The 22124-nt window shown below is 44.4% G+C and overlaps 1 protein-coding gene across 1 annotated transcript in view; it reads right to left on the bottom strand.

Moving 5' to 3' along the window:
* WDFY3 (WD repeat and FYVE domain containing 3) overlaps positions 1 to 22124 on the bottom strand; it is a 156257-nt gene that overhangs the window by 67487 nt on the left and 66646 nt on the right. The window contains 12 exon segments of the mRNA XM_048508758.1: positions 269 to 486; positions 3200 to 3320; positions 5286 to 5380; positions 5976 to 6137; positions 6817 to 6890; positions 10921 to 11073; positions 12765 to 12955; positions 14515 to 14626; positions 16563 to 16723; positions 17471 to 17702; positions 20021 to 20202; positions 21586 to 21804. Coding sequence (XP_048364715.1) covers positions 269 to 486; positions 3200 to 3320; positions 5286 to 5380; positions 5976 to 6137; positions 6817 to 6890; positions 10921 to 11073; positions 12765 to 12955; positions 14515 to 14626; positions 16563 to 16723; positions 17471 to 17702; positions 20021 to 20202; positions 21586 to 21804 — 1920 coding nt within the window.

Below are 22124 nucleotides of genomic sequence, written 5' to 3'. Positions count from 1 at the left end.
GGTTTTTAAAGAGAGGCTGGATGGCCATCTGTTAGGAGTGCTTTGATTGCGTGTTCCTGCACGGCAGAGGGTTGGACTTGATGGCCCTTGGGGTCTCTTCCAACTCTATGATTCTATGATTCTATTCTAAGTACACATTGACAGCAAATCATTTCAGGTGCCATCTGAGGGAAGCTTTCTCTGTCAAGTCAGCTGTGTGATAGCCACACAAAATCTGGATCGAAGGAAGAAGAAACAGATCAGGTCGACATTTTGAAAGAAATCATACCCAGCACGGTTCCGATCTTGTTCGTCAGGACGGAATCTGTCTGGTCGAGCCAGCCTCCGCCACTGAGGCCTTCCTTGAACTTGAGAAGAATAGCCGGATTGCTCAGCAAGACCACCAGAATCCTCATGGCTGCCGTCACTGTGGTAGGATGCAGGTGTTCTTCCATGAACAGCATGACCCAGTCAAACCCAAGCGTCCGGACAAGCTCTTCAGAAGCCCTAAGCAAAGGCACGGAAAACATTTCAGAATTACTTGGGCAGGATAGTGTTCTGCAGCCAAGTCAAATAGGTAGGCATTAGCAGATACAAGGACCTGCAAAAATTTGACTGATAAGGTCACCAAAGCCCTCAAGGCAATCAATACTTTTTGTTTGTTGGATCCTTGGAAACTTCTGAACTCAGGAAAATGGTCATGGACCTTCTCCCTCTTCCATGGAGAGTTGGTGTTAGCGGTTAAGAGCAGGTGGACTCTAATCTGGTTTTGTTTCCCTACTTCTACACAATCCTGCTAGGTGACCTTGGGTTAGTTACAATATTTTGGAACTCTCTCAGACAATATTTTGGAACTCTCTCACAAGGCGGCTGTTGTGGGGAGAGGAAGGGAAAGGCGTTTGTAAGCCCCTTTGAGGAGAGAACAGAAGGGGGGGGGGTTAAATTTTTCTCACACACTTAAGTGAAAAATAAACACATTCTTGGTCTCTCCGTAAGTTTTGGCCCATCAGAATAAATTAGCTGAGCTGCTATGCCATACAGACCATAACATGAATAAAATAACTTGGGCTACTTCAAAAATATTAATAAATATTCAATGGAAATTAATTAGGGGGCTCCTACATGATGAGACATTGATGGATAAAGCAACTCCTGAATAAACTGTATCAACTCATTGCAATGGTGAACATTAACTCGCTATTAGGGAAGTTCGCGTGGCTTATACGTGAGTGGGAATCACATACCTCCCCCTCAAATAAAACCAGCAGAGGTTTTCACAAAGAAAATATTGAAACAGCCATCACTTTTGGATCATATCAGGCAAACGGAAGTGCAACATAAAAATACCCCCACAGAAACTGGACAATTAGAATGTAGCAAAACAAAAAAATGGGGGTTGAAAGAAACAAAGTTATTGAAACAGACCCTCAGAAGAACTCACAAAACTATTACCTTGTAGAGAAAAAAAGCTGAGGAATAATTAAAGGCCATGGGGATTTTTTTAGCTGCTCAAAAATTATTATATGCAGTTGTATACATCTGGTTTGCCAGACAAAATTCTGACAGGGATCACCTTAATTAAATTAAAAAAATTTAAGTTTTTCTCTTTATCAGATCTGAATTTATTAGAAGTGGGCACTATATGAGCGTAAGACAAGATAGCGATAAAGGGCTTAAAAACTAAATCTTCAGGCTTAGATTCTGTTGAATGTTATGAGATGATTACAGATAACAGACTGGAACATAAGAAGAGCTCTGCTGAATCGAACCAGCGGTCCCTCTAGCCCAGCAGCCCACAGCGGCAACCCAGAAGGGCCAGCAGAACACTGGCCAACCTTTGAAGAACCGACAACAGGGCACAGAGGCCAAGATCTTTCCCTAATGTGGCCCCCTGGTGCAGGTATTTAGAGGTTTACTGCCTCAGAGAGTGGAGGTTCCCTTTGGTCATCATGGCTAATAGTCACTGATAGACCTACCTTCCACGAATCTATCCCTTTTTAAAACCCACTATGCCTGTGCCGATCACCACATCCTCTGGCAGCAAATCCCACATTTTAAGGCCTCACTGGTCATTTATGCATGCACTCCTTATCCCACAGCTGTTTGCTTCGCAGTGGGTTTTTCTGCAGTCTTTTGTTTACACAGGGATTCTTTCCCCTGAGAAGTGTTCCCAGCCAAGCCAATATGCCATTTTGCCCGCCCACTGCTCGTTGCTTCTGTGCAACCTCCATTTTTTGCCATCTTTGGTCTGATGTTAGTTTGTTAGACTTCATCCATTTCTTGTCAATTTCACTGGGTATTGCTCCAGCGATAGAACTTCAGCACGAAGAAAAGAAAGCTCTTCTGATCCTTCTGAAATGGTGCCCGAAGAGAGGGAGGAACTGATGTAGTGTGGGTGAAGGAAGGCAGAGAGGAGTGAGAAAACCCAAAGAAAGTTTAATGCCTGATTATCTCCTTTGCTTTCCCTGCGAAGAGTGAGGAAAAGCCACACTTCCAAAGCCGTAAGGACTCTCTGATCTGAACAGGGGTGACTGCCAAAGAGAGGGAAACGTATGCATAACTGAGAATCAAACCTAAGAGTAACGTACATTCAATGAAAAGGAGACCACAAGTGAGTAAATGGTCATTGTATGAAGGTTCTGGCCATGTTGAATCTACTACCCATCAACTTCATTGGGGGGCATACATTGAAAATGCTGGGGGGAAGAATTAGGACTAATAAAAGGAAACACTTCTTCACGCAACGTGTGATTGGTGTTTGGAATATGCTGCCACAGGAGATGGTGATGGCCACTAACCTGGATAACTTTAAAAGGGGCTTGGACAAATTTATGGAGAAGTCGATTTATGGCTACCAATCTTGATCCTCTTTGATCTGAGATTGCAAATGCCTTAACAGTCCAGATGCTTGGGAGCAACAGCCGCAGAAGGCCATTGCTTTCACATCCTGCATGTGAGCTCCCAAAGGCACCTGGTGGGCCACTGCGAGTAGCAGAGAGCTGGACTAGATGGACTCTGGTCTGATCCAGCTGGCTTGTTCTTATGTTCTTATGATGCCCTCAAGTTTCAGTTGGGAGAGGGAGAAAAGTTATCTCTGTCCACTCCCAATAGCCCATACATCATTTTATAAGATGGACCACCCATCTAATCCAGCAAGGCTCTTCCTTATTATGCTCCTATGTCACAGTTATATTTTCCACTTTAGCCGACTTCTACTCACTGCAAGTTGACATATGTTTTTTCTTTAGATGTGTACACAAGTTTAAGCAGGATATCCAGCAGTCTGTTCCTCAGAAGAATAAGATTTGCACTCACAAGGCCTCCAAAGTCCTCCTCTGTTCCTAAATAAAAAGGCACACAGAGTTCTAACACACCTAATATGGATCCTATTTTGCAAACAAATGTCAATATCTATCTATGAAAGGATAACAATTAAACCTGGAAGTATATGATGTTTTCCAGAATACCAAACTGAGTTGTCCATGGGTGAAAAAAGAATAAGTTATGCTCAAACAGATTTGCCATACCATAACAGAAATACACAATGCTTCACACATAGGAAGGACCCCAAAGTTTCATGGAGGCAAAATATTTAACTAATTTACGCCACCAAGAAGTCCATGGATAAAACGTTGGCGCTATACAGAGCTCCATTCACCAAAGATGGCCTACCATATTAATATTTTCTTTTCTTTTTTTCTTCCACACCACATGTTCATACTGCTTATGTAAATAAAATCATCTCAAAATATAAGACCACAGGAGAGACACCAGAACCTCTAGACATACTTGAATTTCTGGACTTTGTTGCGTCACTATACAAAACCAATTTATTTTACATGCAAAATTAGAACATACCTGTATTTATTTGATCAAAAGAAATATTCCTAAAATTCGACTGAAACTGTGATACCTTTTAAGGGCTCTATTCCGGAGCTGCCCTTGTGACTTATTAGGAGTTAAGATCATTCAAATCAATCAATCTGGTTTGATGTTGCCATCAATGACAACTGCGCAGAATCAATGTCGTTGTCATCCCCTCCCACAATTTGACTGTTGTTCACATTATCTTGTTGAAGGCTTTCACGGCCGGATTCAACTGGTTGTGGTGGGTTTTCCGGGCTGTGTGGCCGTGGTCCGGTAGATCTTGTTCCTAACGTTTCGCCTGCATCTGTGGCTCATTGGACACAGGGTGGTAACAGACTTCCTTTGTGATACACCCCTGAAGATGCCAGCCACAGATGCAGGCGAAACGTTAGGAACAAGATCCACCAGACCACGGCCACGCAGGCCGGAAAACCCACCACAACCAGTTGTTCGCATTGTTTAAGGGCATGTGCCTTCAGCAACAACCACGTAGAAATGCCTTCTGAGCCATACTGGTCACAAAGTATACTGCAGAACAGCACTGGAAGGCTACCCTCACTCTCTTAATTGTAATGGGCCTCGTTGAGACCTGAAGCCTTAAAACAGACGGCTATTTCTAAATAAAATAATTAAGAGCAAATTTCAAAATATCTGCGTTGATTTCTTGAGGCTATTATCTGACTAATAAAACGAACAGACTCATCCTGCCCCTAAATACCACCAACTGTAAAATGTCGTCTTTTCTTCCTTTCCTCACTCTTACTGAATTAATCATTTGTTCTTCCCTGCGGCTACACATTTTTCTCCTCGTGAGTTAATTTTTGTAATGCTCTGATCATAGGTTGCCAAAATAACATTTAAAGGCCTCTCCTAGTTAAAAGCACCCCGCTTCCTCTCTGAGGAGGATGGCAGAGGGGACCAGCCTATTCTCTGGAATCCCAGGTTAATGCACCTTTCAGATTTCTAAGGCCCCACCTCCCCAACTGAACAATAGCCCGATTCTAAAGATGTTTGCTTAGAGCAATCAATGGGACTTGTTCCCCCAGCAAATGCATTAAGATGTTGCCTCAGGCAGGCTGCAGAAGACACAAAACTTCCAACGTCTGACAGTTAATGTACTTTTCAATTCAAAGGGAAACAGGCTTTAATAAAGTAAGGGGAAAGTGTGTGATTGTGTACAATTTCATACAAAGGACTATTTGTGTGCTTTAGCAAGAGAAATATATACATTACACCCACTAAAGCACACAAACAGCCCTATATATAGGCTTTGTGTCTCAGATAGTTTCGCAGTACTCTCTGTAAACGCAGGATGTTCAAAAGCAAATAGCTTATTATGCTCAAGTCAGGCACAGAGAAACAGATCCCTGGTAATGAAAGGATGTGTCTCAAGTGATTCCTTCCCTTCCACTGTTTCTCGGGAACCGGGAAGTACGTACCAGTGTCCAGCTTTTCTTCATTGTTCATCTCCATGACTACAAATTTCTCACAGACTGCAAATGTAGGCAGAGTTGAGGAGATGAACTGTCCAAACCTTGGTGGATAAAAGGAAGAACAAAAATGGCATGCGCTCATGTGACAGATGGAGTTTAAATTTGTCACTAATTAGCATCAGCTGCAGAGTATAAAGTAATACTGAGGAGAAATTATTCAGAAAAAAAAAGATGCAGAGTCTGACATTTACTGAGCCTGACTGAGGCTGCCTCAGCCTTAGATTTGTAAAACGACCGCCAGACAAATCGGAAACTGGGTTATCCAGGATGACAAATACAGATGAAGGTACTATAAATAGAATACTTTGAGCAAAGAGACCTCCAGATTGAACTGAAAAGGTCGAAAGATTGTAGCCACTATAGAAATATCAGTACTGCTTCCTAAGTTAAAGGGACATGCAACAAAACTGTACTTTAAGAAATGAGAAATATCAGGACCGCTTCCTAAGACAAAGGGACATACAACAAAACTGTACTTTAAGAAATGATGGGCAGAATCTGGCCCGGTTTTACAGCCTTCACATAAAATGATTAGGGATTTTCTAGATGAGAAAAAAAGACTCATAGGAAGGAAAACGTATCGTCCCAGAAACATGGAAACACTTTAAAAATTAGATTAATGAAATTTAATGATACCTGAGTAAGTCATTGCTGCTTGGGAAACCTTGAAGCAAACAGCTCAGTACGTTACTAATGGCAGCAATAGTCGGCTGAGACAAAGACATATCTCGAAGAGTCAACAGCAGTTTTGGAATTAGCTGGAACTCCCTCATCAATTTCGCATTCTTTGCCGCTTCGCTGGAAAATAAACGCGCAATTTAAGAACCTTTCACTTGACACAGTAGCCTCTTTTAATATGGTGACGGTCAACCGCTACTATGGATCTGTTCTGGAGAAGAACACACTGGTTCCCAGAGGATTTAGGAATCTACACCATTGTGATCATGCAATGTAATGGGAATACAACCTTTAACACGTAATCACATTAGGTTGAAGGAAAATTTAAAAACCCACTATCTAAAGCAGGGGTCTTCAAACTATGGCCTTCCAGATGTTCATGAAGTACAATTCCCATCAGCCCTGCCACTTGGCCATGCTGGCAGGGGCTGATGGGAATTGTAGTCCATGAACATCTGGAGGGCCACAGTTTGAAGACCCCTGATCTAAAGGAACCACCAAGTTGTCAGAACATATTGGCTCTATAATACATCTGCAGTTTGTACTGAACATTTCATAGCTAAAAAGGATCAGAAAGAACCTTCCAATGGAGCAGAACTAGGTTACAATATGCAGACACCTTCCTTTCCATGAATTCCAAGGCTCTTTTTTTTGCAGTTCTTCCATCCCCACAAACATAAAAAATTAAGCTGTGCAATAGAATCAAGTGAAAAACAACCAAATATTCACGTTCTACGGTTACTCCTTAGAAGACAAAGTTTGCATTAGCACATTTTATACAGAATAGACCAGCTGTTACCTGGATTCGGTCAGAAGTTCAATGAAATGTTCAAATAATGAAAGATGAAGTTCATAAGGTGCATGAAGCCAAACCTGAAACAGAGTAGGAAGTTCATTTACAACTGGTGTTCACTATTCATTTTAGCACACACTCTAGCCAGAGTGATGATTGTCGGTTGCTGTTTTTATTCTGTGGCTAACAAATCTTGCTGACTAGCTGTTCTACTATTTTTATGTGCTTGCAACTTGCGGCTTTGTTAGCCACTTGGAGTCTAAAGACAGAAGCTGGGATATAAATATATTTTTTTAATAGTTCAATTTTTTTCTCATTGGAAAAAGGAAACGGAGCGTGAGTGGTCTCATCACAACAGCTAGATGCTCTTTCTCTGCTTCTTATAGCAGATCACAAACAATGGCGGATAATGAAAGCTCCGGCGTTCCCTGTCAAAGACCAGCTGAAGCTATCTTGAACGGGACTTCAGCAGAAACAAGGACCTATGTTTTTCACTTTCCATTCAGGTAAGAGATCAGTGTGGCAATGTATGGGTAGGGGGATATCATATGAAGGCTAAATAACAGCGGGTACTATGTATATTCATCGATACTATATGGTTGAAAACACCACCCCTACCTCCCCACCTACCATCTATGAATGCATTTGTATTACCTTAAAACAGGGGTCTTCAAACTATGGCCCTCCAGATGTTCATAGACTACAATTCCCATGAGCCCTACCACTTGGCCATGCTGGCAGGGGCTGATGGGAATTGTAGTCTATGAACATCTGGAGGGGCATAGTTTGAAGACCCCTGTCTGGAATCCATGCCCCATGAGGAGAGACTTAGGGAGCTGGGGCTGTTTAGTTTGGTGAAGAGAAGGTGAAGAGGTGACATGATAGCCATGTTTAGATATCTGAAGGGATGTCATGTTGGGGAGGGAGCAAGCTTTGTTTTTTCTGCTGCTCCAGAGACTAGGACCAGGAGGAAAAGAGATTCCACCTAACCATCAGGAAAAACTTCCTGACAGTCAGGGCTGTTCAATAGTGGAATGCACTACCTTGGAATGTGGTGGAGTCTCCTTCTTTGGAGGTTTTTAAACAGAGGCTGTATGGCCATCTGTCAGCAGTGCTTTGATTATGTGTTCCTGCATTGCAGGGGGTTGGACTGGATGGCCCTTGGGGTCTCTTCCAACCCTATGATTCTACTGGAATAATACTGAATACTGAGAAATTGTTATATTGTTATTGGGGGAGAGACGAACAATGAAATAATCTAATGTCAAAGAAACAGGTAACAGATTGGTAGTAACAGGGAAGTGTTCACTGAAACAGTTCACTGGATGTCATCCACCTTTGTTTTCTGCTCCCGTTATTGCTAAAGTCCCTGTGTACAGCTGAGCCATTTTTCATCTCAATTACCGCAGCCTCCTCTTTGCCGCTCTCCTCCTGTCAACCTGCCGCTGCCAAAATAATATCTCTTTCTGTTCGGTTGCTATGGTCATGCTGCACACCTCTCGCAGCCTCGGCAGCGATGTGGAAAGCCGCAGCCAATCGACCTCACAATCAAAAGTCCTTTCATTGATACCTCCCTCCTTCTCTGCTTCTGACTTCTCTCCGTTCATCTGTCCGACCATCTCTCACCCTTTCCACTTTGCTTAAGATAATCCGCGGCTACCGCCTTCTCCACCCCCCCCATGACCCTCAACTCCTACTTCTTATTTACTGTGATATTTTCCTGTACCTGAAACTAAACTCAACAACTTCCTTTCCTTGACTGCCAGATCCAAACTCTCTTTCACTCTTTAAAGCTCTCCACAAAACTATCTATCTTGCTGGTGGATCACAGAGGCTGGGGGGCGGGGGGGGGAGAGAGAGAGAGAGAGAGAGAGAGAGAGAGAGAGAGAGAGAGAGAGAGAGAGAGAGAGAGAGAGTATGGAGACTGGGGCAAAACTTGCTCCAGACGCCCCACCCCCCTTACTTGGCTGGGCTGCTGCCAGGCACCCCTTGGCCCCACCAAGCTGCTCCTTCAGCTGGTAGAGCCTCCGTTGACTGAAAGAGCAGCCTGGCTGGGCCACCCCCGGGCGCCTCTTGGACCAGCCCCACGGAGCAGCCTGGCAGGGTGGTGTCAAGGGACACCAGGTGGCAACCTAGCCAGACTGCTCCTTTGGCTGGCAGAAGCTCCACCGGCTGAAAGAGCAGCCTGGCCGGGCGTGGCCGGGGGGTGGGGGATTTTTGACACACACACCCCACGTGACAAGCTGAATTACGCCCGGGGGCATGTAACTCTACATGTCCCCATGAGCTCTCCCCCTCGGGTGGATCACCACAGACTAATGACTATGTGCTGCCCCCTATCATTTAATCTTGTCATGTCAAACAGTCTTCTTGTCTGCTAGCTCAGTTCTGTATTGGTGTCGTTGTCCATCCAAATATGCAGGGCTTCCATTCAAATGCAAGAGTGGGCAAACAGAATCTTCCACACCACCTCACTTAAGCGAACATTAAGTCCCTCCCCTCTCACCTGTCTCACCATCTAGCATCTATTGCCTTTATGGCTACTTTATGAACTTGGAAGGGAGAAAGGGGCTGTTGAAGATCAACAGCTGTCAGAGTACAACTATCAGCCTTACTATGATGACTTAAAGGATGTCAGGCAGTGTTTCAGCTTATGTATTAGAGTCAGCTCTAGCTGAAAAGGGGACCCCCTTCAGGGAATCTACTTGTTCACTGACAAGTGTGAACAGCGTGGTGTTAACTCAGAACGTCCTTCTCAAAATACACACCAATCTTTACCTTCAGCATTTTCTACACTGTGGTGGCACCGTCTTCATTTCACTACATGAATAATTTTGTTATTTTGCTTATACATTTTATTTATTTTACGTATTTTCGTATCTCACCCTTCTCCCCAAAGGCGCTTACATCATTGTCCTCTCCTCCACCTTCTCCTCACAACCACCCGATGAGGTAAGGTTAGGCTGGGAATGTGACACTGGCCCAAGGTCACCCAGCAAGTTTCTTCAGCATAGTGTGGATTTGAACCTGGTTCTCCCAGATCTGAGTCAGACACTAACACTACACAACACTGGCTCAGTAAATTAAATGTGTCTCTTGAAGGAAGATTGTTATACTACAACTGGCCCGTGTTTAAGAACATAAGAACATAAGAACTAGCCTGCTGGATCAGACCAGACTCCATCTAGTCCAGCTCTCTGCTACTCTCAGTGGCCCACCAGATGCCTTTGGGAGCTCACATGCAGGAGGTGAAAGCAATGGCCTTCTGCTGCTGCTGCTCCTGAGCACCTGGTCTGCTAAGGCATTTGCAATCTCAGATCAAGGAGGATCAAGACTGGTAGCCATAGATCGACTTCTCCTCCATCAATCTGTCCAAGCCCCTTTTAAAGCTATCCAGGTTAGTGGCCATCACCACCTCCTGTGGCAGCATATTCCAAACACCAATCACATGTTGCGTGAAGAAGTGTTTCCTTTTATTAGTCCTAATTCTTCCCCCCAGTTTGACCTTGTATTATCCCAAACACTTTTCCTGTCACCGATTTTTTCCAGTTTAGTTCCAAAAAAGTTAATTTCAGAGCCAGTGTGGTATAACGGTCTTGCCTTCAGAGCCAGCGTGGTATAAGCTGGAGACCCGGGTTTGATTCCCCACTCTGTCACATGGGCAGTGAACTCTTTATCAAGTGAACCAGATCCCCACTCCTCCACGTGAAGCTTGCTGGGTGACCTTGAGCTAATCACAGTTCTCTCTGAACTTTCTCAGCCCCACCTACCTCACTCAGTGTCTTTTGAAGGGAAGGAGTTTGTAAGCCGCTTTGAGACTCCTTGCAGGAGAGAAAGGCAAGGTACGAATTCAAACTCTTCTCCTCTTCTTCTTCATGAAACAAAACGGTGCAATATATTTCAGTAGGGGCTATACTGCAACCAATCAATACGCCTAGTTCATTAGGAATCTTCTGCAATGCAGCCACATAATATGCTGCATAATATGAAGCATAAGATTCTCCGAAGTCATCTCTTTGAGCGGCATGCTTCCTGTTTTGGAAAGTACAGCTGCCCCAGGTTGGCTAATGCTCCTAATCATTATTAGCTTTCAGAGATGCTTTTTTGTACCTCAAAGTCACAAAGGAGGTCCTGGAAGGCAGTTGAATTTGGAATAATTGACGTTTCGTGCCCACTGTCAACAGTCCCGACCAAGGAAAAGGTCAAATGAAGAATGTGGCTATTCAGAAGACCGCGTTTCTTCTTTAACAACATTGCCAGTAACTGAAATGAAAGGTAGCAGCACACGATATTGTCTTTTATACTTGTTAAAGAGTTTCACAGACCACAAAAAATATCAATTTCACCCAAGTGCAATGAAAGAGGCACGTTCAGACAGAAAAAAGTGCTTTCCTCAGAGAACATGTTCCTTTATACCGTTAATATCAAGAGCTACACTGAAAAAGAAAGATAGGGGATGAAGCTGACGTTAACCCTAAAATAGAAAGCCTTCTGAACTGATGTCTTCTGCTATCAACTAAAGATGCACTGAATCCATACACATAAGAGAGGGGAAAACATTTTAGTGCACTGAATGAAAAGAAATGCAACATTTAGAACCTTTTACACATTTAATCTTTGCTTGTTCAGGTGTATATAATAGGAGCTCAGGTGAGGACCTGCTGTGGAACACAATTTCTCAACATGGGATTTAGAACATTTTGTTTAGACGAAAGCAATGTTTGTATTACTTAAGTGTGTGTTTGTGGTTCCTACCTCTAGGTTAAAACGTGTAATTTCTCTAGCTCTGTCTTAAAGGTTTTCAGGCGACATATACATTTGATACCTATTGAAAGCCATCAAGTTTCGGGGGTGGGGGGTGGGGTGGGGAGGGTTTTAACACTCTGCTGCTGGTATATGAGACTCCTATTGGCAGTACCTGCTCGGAAGCCAGTGGGCACAAAATGGCTCTTTCCAAATTGTATTTGACACTTATTGTTGGTCCACTGCACAACAGGTAGAGACGTACAATAAGCCTTCTGGCAGCTTTTAAAAGGGGCTCATCCCGCACGCTCTAAAGCATCTTCTAAGATGGGAATCCATTCCCATTTCAGAGATGCACCCCTTCCATTCGGCCAAATCAATCCACTCGTCGTTTTTTTTAAGAAAACACCAATAATCAGCCTCACTGCTGGCTTCAAATGCCCTTCAACAGACACCTATGGTGCAGTGTCCTTGATTGTATTAATAATAGAAATTCCTCATGGTTTCTCCCATGTGCCCTTCCTTTTATTTGGCAGCTGATAAGAGTTTCTGCTGAGCTGGCAGCTGTCACAGATCTGCAGTGATGGCCATCTCCTAGGCTAAAACCACAATACTTTCCTCTGGCGGGATCAGCTCTTAGTAACCAAAATGAAAGAAATGTGTATACACGGTACAATACAACCTTTATTAGGCATATCACTCGTATGTACATTGTAAAATCAGGTACTAAGACTTAAAATTATCCAATAAGAAAAGAGAAACAAAGCTTATAAAATAAGCTGTTCAATCTTTAAATAATTAAAATCAAAGTAAAATCTGATCAGGTAGGAAGCTGTCCCTTTTCTTTTCCTGCTTCAGCTAAAAAAGCGGAGGCTTTTTTAGTTATTTCAAAAGGTAGGTCATTCAATAGGTTAGGCACCAAATGGTCCACGGGCAGTCTGTTTTTTACTTTAAGAAGAAGGAGTAGATAGCTGTTATGTGGAATGGAGTAGAATTGACAATTTAGAAGTATGTGCTGGATTGAATCCACTGAATTAATGGGGCATAAACAGCGTCTCTATACATAAATATAATACCAGGAATTTTCAAAGTTTTTTTTAAAAAGGTAAGATTTCGTGAGTATTTGTTTTGTGACAAGTATCAGTACCTGAATTGTAAAGTCACAAAAGAATGCAACCTATACAAGCAACTGAATCCAGCTTCTCACCTACCTGATAACCTTTGATTCTTTCCATTTCTTTGCTAGCCAGAGGGTTGCTCTTTACTACGCACACCAGGGCCTTCACAGCGGCATACAATCCTTCTACATCTGAGGCCATAGCCACCAGACCCAGAATGGCCGCTGCTCCGCCTATGTATTGTAATGTAGTGGCAACGGGCTTAGGGACAAACGTTCTCACACCTGATGGCAAAAATAAACTCATTAAAATTAGTTCGACTTAAGTAATACAAACAGAATGATCAACATTACCTTCTACAATTTCTAAACACAAACCTACGGATTTTCCTGTTTCCCTTGACCTTCCCCAATGAACAGAATCATGAGCAAAAGTGCCCCCAGGGAAAGTGTTTCTGTGCCAGTTTTGGAGGTGTATAAGTTTCCAAAACTGTGCTCCAGGCTGGAGCAGAGCCCGTTTATTGTGATGCATGGGGACTATGAAAAGGAAATCAATTACTCTGGAGACAGTAAAGCCACTATTAGTGGTGAGAAGGGAGGGAATCAGTCTTCCTAGTATATTTTGCTTTCAAGAGAGAATCAGGAAGAACCTGCTTTGCAAATCATATATGCAAATAAGAAAATGAAGCTCTTCCATTAAAAGATGCCAAATCTCCTCCTTTCCCCTGAAAACCTTGGTCTTAAAACACCATCTTCAGACACAACAGCAAAACACGTACGAGGTTCAATGAAACAACATTTTACCACGAACAGTGAACAATCCTCCTGTGGCTAATTGATCAAAGCCACAGGTGAGAAAAGGGTGCAGAACTATGCCCAACCCACCCTGCAATGTTGCAGAAAAATTTGGACAATTTTCACATAGTTTGCTATCCCAGGTCTCACATCATCAAAACCATTCTGTGCATACCTTTCCAGAGGACAGATAAAAAATATACAAAAACCAGATTTCCTGAGGAGCAGGAACTAGCAGAAGCTTGTAGGAAATCTGTGCTTCTGGAGATAGGCTGCACACTATAACTGGTAGAACCGAGAATGCCTTCTAATGCATAGCTCAGGATAACCAGTGACGGCAACAGGACTGATGATTTTGTGTGGACGTACTGCCAATACCACACGGTAAAATAAATGTCAGAAAACCATGCCTATGCTACACATCCACATACACTGTGTTTAGCACAATATGGGATTTCCCTAATCAATGTGCTAAAGTGGGTAGGGTGGGGGGTGGGGGAAGCATCTACCAAGATGACCTGGACTGTAAGATGCCCCGCTTAAAAATGGTCTACACAAAAATGTTATCATTATTATTGGACATAACCGTAACATGCATGTGAACATAAGACGACCCCATTTTTTATGGTGTTGACATTATAAAATGGAGACGGGAATTTGAGCACATACTGTATATTTAAGAGTATTGTAGATTTGCACCTAAGCCTCAGGGTTATGGCTAATACCTAGGAGAGGGGTCCCCAACATGGTGCCTGTGGAGTTTTTGCCCAGCAAGGCTTCTGATTGGCTGTGAAGATTTTCTTTCGCAGTAGCTGCCACGACAGCACAAGGGTCTTCACTGTGTGGCTGAAGGGAAGATGAACAGCCATTATGTGGCTGCCTCCACCTCCCTTGGCAGCCATTTCACAGCTACGCCCAAGACACTGCATCAGAATCCCAAAGTGCCTACAGGTTCAAAAAGGTTGGGGGCCCCTGCCCAAGGACCTCCTAATATTGTGTGCTGCCACGGAACGTGGAAAAGAAATAAGGGGAAGAGGCGCAGTACTCACCCAAGTATCCTATCAGGGCTGCACCAACGGTACGCGCAGATCCATTCAGATGTCCTCCTGAATTGTGCAGCAGTTTCACCGGAGTGGCGTTCTCATGAGATGAAACGGCCAGCTGATTGAAGCAGAAACGTAATTGACCAAACGGACAACTCTCCTTCCGAAATAATGCAGTGAGTCTAAACACTCATGAGGTTTGTGGGGCAGAACTCCACTTTGCTCTCCCGCTGCAATACACTGAGCCCCCCGCCCCCTCCCGCTTGCCAAGGAAAGGGAAATCCAGCAGCAGCCATGTCCCCATTTGCTCAATGGCCCTTCTCTGCACTGCTCTGGCAGACCTCTCTTCTCAGTCCTACTGATCCTCTGCCTGCCCAGCTGCTATACCCCCCCCCCCCCCCGCTCACACTGCTACTCTACCCACCCCCTGCATGCACAGGCAGTGTGCCTCTCTTCTGAAGAAGAAGAAGAGTTTGGATTTATACCACACCTTTCTCTCCTGTAAGGCTTACAAGCTCCTTTCCCTTCCTCTCCCCACAACAGACACCTGGCGAGGTAGGTTGGGCTGAGAGAGTTCTGAAGAACTGTGACTAACCCAAGGTCACCCAGCAGGAATGTAGGAGTATGGAAACACATCTGGTTCACCAGATAAGCCTCCGCCACTCAGGTGGAGGAGTGGGGAATCACACCCGGTTCTCCAGATTAGAATCCACCTGCTCTTAACCACTGCACCACGCTGACTCTCTGGAGTGATTTAAACCTCCTCCCACTATTGTTTGCAAGTTTTCAGATTTGTCTGCAAACCTCAGAGGACCCAAAGTTTAAAGAAATATTTGTTCTCTGTGAACATGGCCCCAGATTTAAGTATCTGTAGATGAGACTAGCTGACATGTTGACGTCTCTCTTGCAGTTTCAAAGGGATTGTAAAACAGAACTCTTTACAAGAGCTTAGTTTTTCAAGGTGACTGCTCTGTGGATGTCTTGAAAGATGGAAATCTCTGACAGCCTCTACTTTTTTCCTGCTGGTTGTTTGAATTTGGTTGTTTTTTAGAATTATCTTATCTGGCGCTGATTTTATTGTTGGGATACAATGAGAGGAAGATAGGCTTATAAATGTTTCCAATTAAAAAAATGGGCAGACAATTCAGTAGTTGATACTGATATTCTCTGATATCTGGAGACAGAGAAACTGAAAGGAAAAGAGGAATATCTTACAGATAACCTTCAACATCTTGGACGAGCAATGCTATGAAGAACACACTTGCATGTAAAGCAAAAGAACTACAGAACATAGGGAGCTGCATAATCCACAGCTTCCATTTTGCTGGGCAAATCCACAAAACAGGCGGAATGATATTCAGAGCCTCTGTAGAAAATCCTCGCTTAGGGCAGACTCACAGTTTACCATAGTGAGTGCATGTCACTAGAAACCCACTCCTCTATCCCTAGCTCCCAGCCCACACTTATAACACAAGTATTTACTCAGGGGCGTACTGCCCAAGGGGACGTATGGAGTCAAATGTCCCCAGGCTACAGCCATTTAGTCATGTGGGGGGTGGAAAATTGCCCCCACACCCCTCCTCCTTCCCCCCCGGTCCATACACTGACTTAAAGACCTGGTGCAAAAAAGGTTGTTTGATGGGGTTGGCCACCCATACCTCTCTCTCTCTGTGTGTGTGTGTGTGTGTGTGTGCGCGTGCGCGCGCGTGTGTGTTAGGGTTAGTCTTTGCTACTCTGCATTATAACAGAGACCATGCAATGTACAGCTTTACTCGGTAGTTTAAACTGATTGTTAAAAAGAAAAACTAAAATGTCAAAATCTCAGCCTCTATGCAGCAGCCTCAGTCCATGAGCAAACTCCAGCATATGCTACAAATCCAGCCTATTGGACATTGCCATGCACCCCTGAGCGTTTGCATCACTGAAGTAAAAAACCCCAAAGATGACGCTTTCTGAAAGCTACAGGAGCTCCGTAGAGGGACGCTTATTGCCTAATACTATAAAAATTGAGACAAGTGCTCAGAGGCATTGCCAACATGAACCTTCAAGCTTACCTGCTTGGCGATGGCCTTGCTGTCCAGTTTGTTATAAACTTTTCTAATCCTTGCCACAGTCAGTGAGGAAACAGAGAGTGCGTACAGTCCAAAAGAGACTTTTTCCTCTGGTACCAAAGATACTGGACAGGGACCGGTCCCTTCCGGCTTGGAATCTCTACCTGCAGAATAAGACACATAAATTTTATGAGCTAATGCGCCGTAACAATTACGGGTGTCAGCTGTGATCTAGATCATCTCAGCCATGAGTCATTAGGATGCTAAAGCAAAACTTCATCTTTCAGTCCTTGACTTCAGTCGTAGAACCTGACACTACTGGATTCAAATCTAACTCTTCTACTGCAAACCAACATGGCTACCCTCCTGAAACTCCCTTCATCCAGATTATATCTTCAGATATAACACCAAGATATAACACCAGATATAACACCAAGATATAACACCAGATATAACATCTTCAGATATAACACCAAGACAGATTCCCCAATTTCCAAGGAAGAGTGGGAATAATATTTTGGGTGCTGTGTGGTTTCCGGGCTGTATGGCCGTGTTCTCGCAGCATTCTCTGCTGACGTTTCGCCTGCATCTGTGGCTGGCATCTTCAGAGGTCCTTCAGAGATCCTCTGAAGATGCCAGCCACAGATGCAGGCGAACCGTCAGGAGAGAATGCTGCGAGAACACGGCCATACAGCCCGGAAACCACACAGCACCCCAGTGATTCCGGCCGTGAAAGCCTTCGACAATACAGTGGGAATAATAACTAGGAATGGTAACCAGACACATAAACGCACTCTTCCCCAATGAGCGCTTTCCCTCACAAAATGCTGCATCCACAACTGAGTAGCAATTATTTGAAAAGGTAACCCTAATACCACTGTACACGCACAACAAGGATTCATTTTACTTACATGGTATATATACCGCTTGAAAACTTCCAACGTAGTTTGGTCCCAGCTCATAAATTGTGCTAATGCTTGAGGGAGGCAGCACTTCTTCTAGGAAATGAGTTGGCCCCAAACGCCAAACCAAAGAGGACAGCAGGCGCTGGGCAGGCGGCGTGCCTATATAGGTGTAAACTGTGCTAACTACTGGTGGATTGGCACAACTCGAGCCACCGGGGCTACTGTGAATGTAGTGAAGCTGTTTAAAAAAAAGAGTGGGGTTAGAAAGGAGCACTTTTTTGTACGCATATTATTAACATCTTACCACTCATATGAGACACAGAAGCCCCCAGTGATGACAGAAAGACAGGGTACAGATTGTATAAAATAAAATAAAAATTAAATAAACCTCATCCTACAAGATGTAACCTTGATACCCTTCTCTGCACATGCGCAGTTCCATGTGGTACTACACGCAAGACCACAAAGGTGAAGTGTGTTTCTGCTTCACTACACTTGTGACTGCAAAGGGACAGGACAGATTCTCAGCTAACCTCCTGATACATGCTACATGAGGTTAGGTAGGTATACCTTTAAAAGGCTAGAAAACCACTACAGCACACAACCCTTATTTCTAAAATGCTTGGATAGACATAGGCTTCTGGCAGTAGACCCCATAACCCTGGTTTGATCTCCAGAGATCCTGCAGAGGCCTGCTCCAGGTTTTGGTCAGCCATGGTGAGGTATCCCACTGCTCCTGCTCAGGCAACAAATATCTGTCAAGCAACAGCAACAGAAGAATTCAACCACCCGCATCTTGGATTCCTGGTCTGTGTTTTTACCAGCTACATTTCCTACATTGAGAGTCAGCATGATGTAGTGGTTAAGAGCAGGTGCACTTTAATCTGGAGAACCGGGTTTGATTCCCCGCTCTGCCACTTGAGCTGTGGAGGCTTATCTGGTGAACCAGATTAGCTTGTGAACTCCAGTATACGCCAGCTTGGTAACCTTGGGCTAGTCAGTTCTTCAGAGATCTCTCAGCCTCACCCGCCTCACAGAGTATTTGTTGTGGAGCGGGGAGGGAAAGGAGATTGTAAGCCCCTTTGAGTCTTCTTACAGGAGAGAAAGGGGGGATACAAATCCAAACTCTTCTTCTATGATCCTGGACTGGATAAGATTCTTCCAGCCAATCAATTATGTGTTAGGTTTTCAGCACAAGACAACCTGCAAAGTCCTGCAAGGTCAACTTCCCTTTCACCCTCTATTTCTTCTTTCCCTTTCTAGCCTCTCCCTATTTCCTGCCTCCCCCCTTCCAGTCAACTAGTCAACCTGCCTTTATATTCTCCCCATTTTCAGTCTTCCACCTTACCCTACCCGTGGCACCCTCTATCCAGGAAATCAGTCTGTGCTCATCATGCAGTCTAGCCTGGAGAGCTGCCTCTACTTGCCATGAACATTCCATCATCAGATGGAAGCCATCGTGTGACTAAATCAAAAGCATCAACAGGGCACTCTGGATTTGTGTTAGCCCCAAATCTTGACAAACTGTAAAATATTGATTCTCCCCACTGTCTTTGCCAGCAGCAGGAGCTTCCATGGTATGTACAGCCAGAAGCCTTTCTGTGACCAAACAATTCAGCCGAGACACCTTCACGATGCACACAAAACAATGCCCACAAGCACACCATTCACACCGTTTTGCAAAGTTAACAATATATAGGCAGCACTTGCAACAAAAGGGAAGGCAGGGGAATGTCCAAGCCAAGAGATCTGAGAAAATAAATGCAACGGAATATGCAGCAATGGCAAAACTGATGAATTTGGAGAATGAGTGATCGATTAAAGAACTGCAAGACAAATGGAAAGCATAGTGTTTATAGTATTCCAAAAAAAGAGGAATGAATAATGGATAAGGATAGTGGGAAAATGATGTCTATAAATTGTCATTATCTTTGATAATATGATGCATATCAGACTGAAAAGGGGTTTGAATGGCAAACAAACAAAATGATGAATCGCTTTATGAAAAATATGTTAATTTAACTTTTATTATATCAGAAAAAGGAGCTGCGTGGCATAGCGGTTAAGTGCTTGCACTGCACTCATACAGTCAGGAGTTCGAGCCCTCTGGGGGTCAGATATCCTGGCAGCTGGCTCATGGTCAACTCAGCCATCCATCCATTTCTTGATCAGTAAATGAGTACCTAGATCATAGCTAAAGGGTAAAGAATAGCCGGGGAAAGCAATGGCAAACTACCCCACAAAAGCGGCTTGCCTATAAAATCACTGCTCGCAGTAGTACCCCAGGGTCGGATATGACTGAAGGGGAAACTTTACCTGTTTTATATCGGAAATTTTTTTAGAAAGCTCTAATAGAAGACGTTTATCAATGTTTTCACATACTATGGATTATTAGAATACACATTAAAAACAGCCATAATGAATAATTGATCATTGTTTTTATAAAATATTTGTATATAATATATGTAGAATCTAGTTTTGTCTCTGAGTCTTTGGAGCTAATTGTAACTGTGCTCCCACACACTATCTCAGTAAGAATTAAAATAGCCGGCATACCTTGACTGTGTTAATTAGCTGTCCGTCAATGTAGAGGGCAGCTGTGCTGTTTTTCAACATGCCTTTGCTCATCACCAGAACCATATGATGCCACTGGCCTTCGATGATGTGGTCGCCGCAACGAAACCGAGCGCAGCAAGGGAGAATTTCATAGCAAGAAGATTCTTCGCTGAAATCGTCGACTGAAAACAGAAAGATTATTCAAGCAGGAGAGCCTGAGGCCTCCTACAAAAACGTACTCCGGGGAATCGATCACGAGCCAAGGGATAGTTCTGCATCATCTGGGCTTTGCATCAGGAGCAATCAGACATACAGCTCAAAACCAACAGACTAGCCTCAAGGCTATGAAGACACGATAGAGAAATCAGCAGCCAATAAAATTATTAGGAACCAGAACTTTTATCTTGAGTACACTGAGGTACTATAACCGAGTGGCAGTCCCATCCACACTTGGAGGCAGCGGGATGTAGCACCTATTGGCACTGACCAGCAGAGCGGGGAGAAAAGGAAAGGCCCAACCCCCCTCCCCCACTGCTGAAAAACTGCAAAGAGCATATAGGACAGTGATGGTGAACCTTTTTGAGACCAAATGCCCAAATTGCAACCCAAACCCCATATATTTATTGCAAAGTGCCAACCTGGCAATTTAACCTGAATGCTGAGGTTTTAGTTTATAAAAAACTAGTTGGCTCCCTCTTCCTCTGCCCCACCCGCTCAAGCAGGGGCCAGCCTGCTCTAGCCTCCAGCAAGTCCCACACACACTGCTCTGTGCCTCTCTAGCATCTCTGCCTACTCTGCGTCCCCCTCCTCGGGCAGCAGCCACCTGGAGCATAGGCACCAGGCCCGCCAGCTGAGTCCTCCTGCTCATCACAGTGCGCACACGTCGTGCTCAGTGGTCCAGGCCAGCCTAGGCGTGTGTGTGTGTGTGTGTGTGTGTGTGTGTGTGTGTGTGTGGGTAATTTTCCGCCCCCCACATGACGAACTCTTTGTGTGCGTGCCCACAGAGAGGGCTCCAAGTGCCACCTCTGGCACCCGTGCCATAGGTTCGGCATCACTGATATAGGACATAAGCCATCCAAAGGGTGGTGTAAATCTGAGGGCCACGGCACCGCGCCCCTGGCCCTAAACTAATGTTGGCTCCGCCCAGGGAACGCCCCGGCCCGTCTCTCATACACTGGTGTCCATTTGGGACACCAGTGCAGCCCCACTGAGGTCCGGACTTCCTGGGTTTTACCGCAGTGGGACTGAGGGCCGGCTGGCCGCGGGCACGTCTGCCAACTCCGCCTGGGCAAGGGCCTCAGGAAGGGCAAGTGTACTGTTGCAAGACCCTTTCCTCCACACATACACACCCCTTTGGATGGGATTATGAGTCAATATTGCAGAAGTTTGGTGTACATTTAAGACAATAAACCACAACTCCTACAGTTAGTAGGAAAGTTAAAGAATCTCAGTTTGTGTTTACAATGTAAATCATTTGGTGCTGGGACACAGCAGGAAAAATTTCCTCTAAAAACACCTGCTGCGTTTCAAAGAATGCATGCAATATTATGCAGTGTGAGGCATACCATAGTTCTGAAGCAGCTCTTCCTTAGTTGATACAATCAGCGACCGGTCTTTTGCAGAGAGCACTATCGCGAGGCACACGTAGTGCTGTTCTGAGCTGTTTGCTCGTCTCACAACTGTAAGGAGCCTGACCGGGTGATGATTTGGGGAGGTGCTGAAATGTTCTATACAAAACCAACTTGAATAGCTCAGTCCGGATGGTGGCGGGAAAAGCCTCTCTCCTGGAAGGAGAATAAAACACACATAACACTTCAGCTTGACGCGAAGGCTGACAGATTGGTTGCTGCTGCAGTTTCTTCACAACTGTCGGCATTTGGCTCCAACGCTGTTTATTCTTACCGCACAATAAGTAACGAAGCAGCATACTTTTACATTTGTAGATGACAAATTTTAAATCACCCAGATGTTAATGAACCTTCCCACAAGGCCAATTGGCCATGCCAGCTGGGGCTGATGGGGATTGTAGTCCATGAACATCTGAAGCGCCAGATTTGGACACCTGCTCTAGGTAATAGAACTGCCCATATTTTGCAACAAAGTC

Source organism: Sphaerodactylus townsendi, linkage group LG10 (genome assembly GCF_021028975.2).
Source record: "Sphaerodactylus townsendi isolate TG3544 linkage group LG10, MPM_Stown_v2.3, whole genome shotgun sequence".
In the NCBI taxonomy this organism is placed as follows: domain Eukaryota; kingdom Metazoa; phylum Chordata; class Lepidosauria; order Squamata; family Sphaerodactylidae; genus Sphaerodactylus; species Sphaerodactylus townsendi.
Note: the sequence above shows the minus strand (reverse complement) of the source record. Positions and strands in the feature narration are given on the sequence as shown.